Raw genomic sequence first — 4014 nt, 5'->3', positions numbered from 1 at the left:
GCTTTGCTCGGCGAATTCTGTCGGTGGCGGGAGAGAGGGGGAGGCGAGAGAGGGGGTCAGAGGAGACGATGACGAGCTATCGTGGGACCGAGGGGTTTTTGGATAATGGATGGACTCAAACCCATACCTTGACCGCCCCAATTCTGCTGGTTATTTTTGGAAGCGATCCTGCTGCCAAACGCGGCAGAAAAAGGCGGGAAACTCTACAACGAGACCAGATAGTTCTCACACATGTGTTAAAATATGTTCTAGTAGCACTGTGTCGCTGTCAAACTGTCAACTGATCGAACGCCACGACCACGAACTCCTCCTTCTCGGTCCTGCCCTGATCGGCGCGGGTGAATTTCCGGGGCAGCTTCCCATTCTCCGGCCATCACCACCAACCCTCACCAGCGCCGCAACATATATAGACGGCACCGTGCATTCCACTCTCCCTCCCCCGCTTTACACAATCATCACACTCGATCGGTTGTCACCTGCGAGCCTGCGACTTCTCCAGCCACCGGCAACGAGTGCGACGCAACTAGCGCGCTTGCATGGCGCGCCACGCTTCTCTTCGGCGCCGCCTCCTCGTGAGCTTCCTCTCGCTCTGCGCCGCCGCCGCCGTCTGCGGGGCGAGGGACCTGCAGCCGATGCGGGAGGCGGAGGAGCCGCTGGAGGTGAAGAATTACACGTACCCTTCCTTCCAGCGGAACGAGTACGACCCGTCCACTCTCGGCGAGCTCAAGGACGCCACCATCAACGGCGGCGCGCTCCAGCTCACCCCGGACACCCGCAACAACATCGGCTACCTGCAACACAAGTCCGGCTCCGTGCTCCTCAAGCACCCGTTCAAGCTCTGGCGCAAACTCCCCGAGGACGAGCTGCCCGCCAACACCACCGGCGCCGGCCGCTTCCGCGTCGCGTCGTTCAACACCACCTTCACCATGAACGTGTTCTACGAGGGCCCGGTCCCCGGCGAGGGCCTCGCGTTCGTCATCGCGCCGTCTCTCGCCGGGCCGCCGCTCGGCAGCGACGACGGGTTCCTCGGCCTCACCAACGCCACTCTGCAGGCCGCCGGCCCGGCCGCGAACCGGTTCGTGGCCGTCGAGTTCGACACATTCAACCAGAGCTACGACCCCAGCGACAACCACGTCGGCCTCGACATCGGCTCCGTCGTGTCCAACGTCACCGCCAACCTCGCCGACTTCAACATCACCATCGCCACGCACCCCAAGAATTCCGCCAACTACACGGTCTGGATCCAGTACGACGGCCTGGCGCGGAACATCACGGTCTACATGGTCGCCCAGGGGAGGTCGAAGCCGGCTACGCCCGTCCTGGCCGCGCCGCTCGACCTCAGCCAGCACGTCCCGGAGCACGCCTACATCGGCTTCTCGGGGTCCACCGGCGCCGCCTACGAGCTCAACTGCATCCTGGACTGGACACTGTGGATCGAGACCTTCCCCGAGGACAAGGTGAAGAAGTGGTGGATCGTCCTCGTCGCCGTCGTCGGCTCCGTCGGCGTGGTCGGCTTCGCCATTGCCGCCTTCTTCCTGGCGAGGAAGTCGCGGGCGCGGCGGGCGGTGGAGCAGCGGCAGGCGCGCCTCGGGCACACGCTCAGCCACCTCCCCGGGATGCCCAGGGAGTTCACCTACGAGAGCCTCAGGAAGGCGACCAACAGCTTCCACGAGCAGCTCGGGGAAGGAGCGTACGGCGTCGTCTACAAGGGGACGCTCCCCGCCGAGGCCGACGACGGCCGGGCGGAGGCGATGCAGGTCGCCGTCAAGAAGTTCATGCGGGACGACGCCAGGTGCGTCGAGGACTTCGTCAAGGAGGTCGACATCATCAACAGGCTGCGCCACAAGAACATCGTGCCTCTCATCGGTATGGAAATGCTCGAATCCCTCATCGATTGATTAACAGTTTGCATCTCACTTGTTATCCTCCCTACAATTAGAATCATACTCCTATATTACTTCATATAGTAATTCAGATTCAGTTGTAAACTTGTAATACAGTATGTTTGATCATGAGTTCACGATTAGGTGATATGAGTCCAGACATTTTTTTTTTCCAGAGAACATGCAGTTTGTGCTAAATAGGATAGAAAATGGTTCAGTCCTAATCAAGCCTTCCCTACTTAACTTTGCTGCTTAAACAAGTTTAGCCTGAATATCCAACCCTTGTACTGTATTTTAATCAAATTCCCTTGAATTTTAAGGCATTGACAAGTCCAATGGAAAAGTACAGACCGGTATTCTATTCAGGTCATGACGCGTTTATGCAATCGTTAACGTGCTCATCTGTACATTATACTTGACTTGGACGATCAAATTGTTTACATTTCAGACTCTTTGGTTTTTTCTCTAACTGAGCACCAACGTGAATGATCGATTTTAAACGTGTCTTCTGAACCTTTTTTTTTACCTGTCTTCTGAACTTTTTTTTGATACTGTGCAGGTTGGTGCTACAAGAAAGGACAACTGCTGCTGGTTTACGAGTACATGCCCAACGGGAGCCTGGACCAGCATCTCTTCCCGCGCAGCCTGGCGGGGCAGCTCGCGTCGCCGCTCACCTGGGCGAGCCGATACGCCATTGCCAAGGACGTCGCCTCGGGGCTCCACTACGTGCACTACGAGTACGGCCCCATGGTGCTCCACCGGGACATCAAGGCCAGCAACGTCCTCCTCGACGCCTCCTTCTCCGCCCGCGTCGGCGACTTCGGCCTCGCCCGCGTCGTCGACTCCGACAGGACCTCCTACATGGACGCCGGCGTCGCCGGCACGCACGGCTACATCGCGCCGGAGTACTCCATGGGCCACAGGGCCTCGCGCCAGACGGACGTGTTCGCCTTCGGCGCGCTGGTGCTGGAGCTCGTCACCGGCCGCCGCGCGCTGCTCCGCGACGCCAGCTGCCCGCTGCTGGTGGACTTCGTGTGGCGGATGCACGGCCGCGGCGCGCTGCTGGGGGCGGTGGACCAGGGCCTCGGCACGGCGGAGTTCGACGCCGACGAGGCCACGCGGCTCCTCCTCCTAGGGCTGGCCTGCAGCAGCCCTAATCCCGGGGACAGGCCCACCATGCCGGAGGTGCTGCAGATCCTGTCCAAGTCGGCGCCGCCTCCGGAGGTGCCGCTCATCAAGCCGACTTTCATATGGCCGCCGGAGGGAGGTGCGCGGTTCAGCATCAGCGACATCGAGATGATGACCAGCGGCGGAGGCAGCTACGCCGGCACGGGCGACGGCTCGTCCATGCGCCCGACGCAGGACACGTCGTCCTACGACAGCTTCAGGCCGCCCACGGCGCCCAACAACAGCCAGGAATACTTCCCCGCGCTGTCCTCCGGCCGGTGACCAAGTTAATCGTACCTGTGAATAGTCTGGCCATACCATTGCATTTGGCCATGAACATAACATATATATAATCACACGAAATGTAAATACATGTAGATATTACGTTCTTATTCGTAGTGGTTAGTATAGTACAATGCTCTTGGTTAATTTGATCGAGTTAGATTGGGAAGTAGAAGAAAGAGGTACGTGGAGCTCAGGTAAGCAGGAGATTTTAGCCTTGCAGAGTCGCGTCGTCAGGTTCAGTGAAGCCTAAGTGTAACATGTATGTCAGCTACCTACTTTTAGTATTTTCAGAAGTGAGGCTGGTGCTGTTGATATACTATATGCCTTGGTTATTGCTTCTGTTTTTACCAATAAAGATAAAAAAATGCTAAGATTATGTATAACTGAAGAAGAAACGTGTTGATCCCGCACTTACTGTTTTTTTGTGTACTACTGCTACCATTTCTTAGTATCTCTATTCACATTGAAATGAACATCCATCGCAACCATACAATATTTTCCTCAAAAAGGAAAAAACACAAACTGTCGTCACCCCACAAAAGCATTGTTTGATTCTGAACCTCCATATGAAACTATTTTTTCGAAAGGAATGAAGTAGGAAAAGCCTCTACAATGATTTTTTTTTTTTTGAAACTATAAGAACCCAAATCTGTATCCCTGGATATGGGTTGCTCGGTTG

General features: G+C 56.5%; 1 protein-coding gene across 1 annotated transcript; it reads left to right on the top strand.

The window, feature by feature from the left end:
* The first annotated feature begins 536 nt into the window (after positions 1–536).
* LOC124649106 (probable L-type lectin-domain containing receptor kinase S.5) lies at positions 537–3332 on the top strand. Its single transcript, XM_047188784.1, has 2 exons — positions 537–1761; positions 2431–3332. The coding sequence occupies exons 1-2, from the start codon at positions 537–539 to the stop codon at positions 3330–3332; spliced, it is 2127 nt and encodes a 708-aa protein (XP_047044740.1).
* The last annotated feature ends 682 nt before the right edge of the window (positions 3333–4014 follow it).

The sequence above is a fragment of the Lolium rigidum genome, chromosome 1, assembly GCF_022539505.1.
Source record: "Lolium rigidum isolate FL_2022 chromosome 1, APGP_CSIRO_Lrig_0.1, whole genome shotgun sequence".
Classification (NCBI taxonomy): domain Eukaryota; kingdom Viridiplantae; phylum Streptophyta; class Magnoliopsida; order Poales; family Poaceae; genus Lolium; species Lolium rigidum.
Note: the sequence above shows the minus strand (reverse complement) of the source record. Positions and strands in the feature narration are given on the sequence as shown.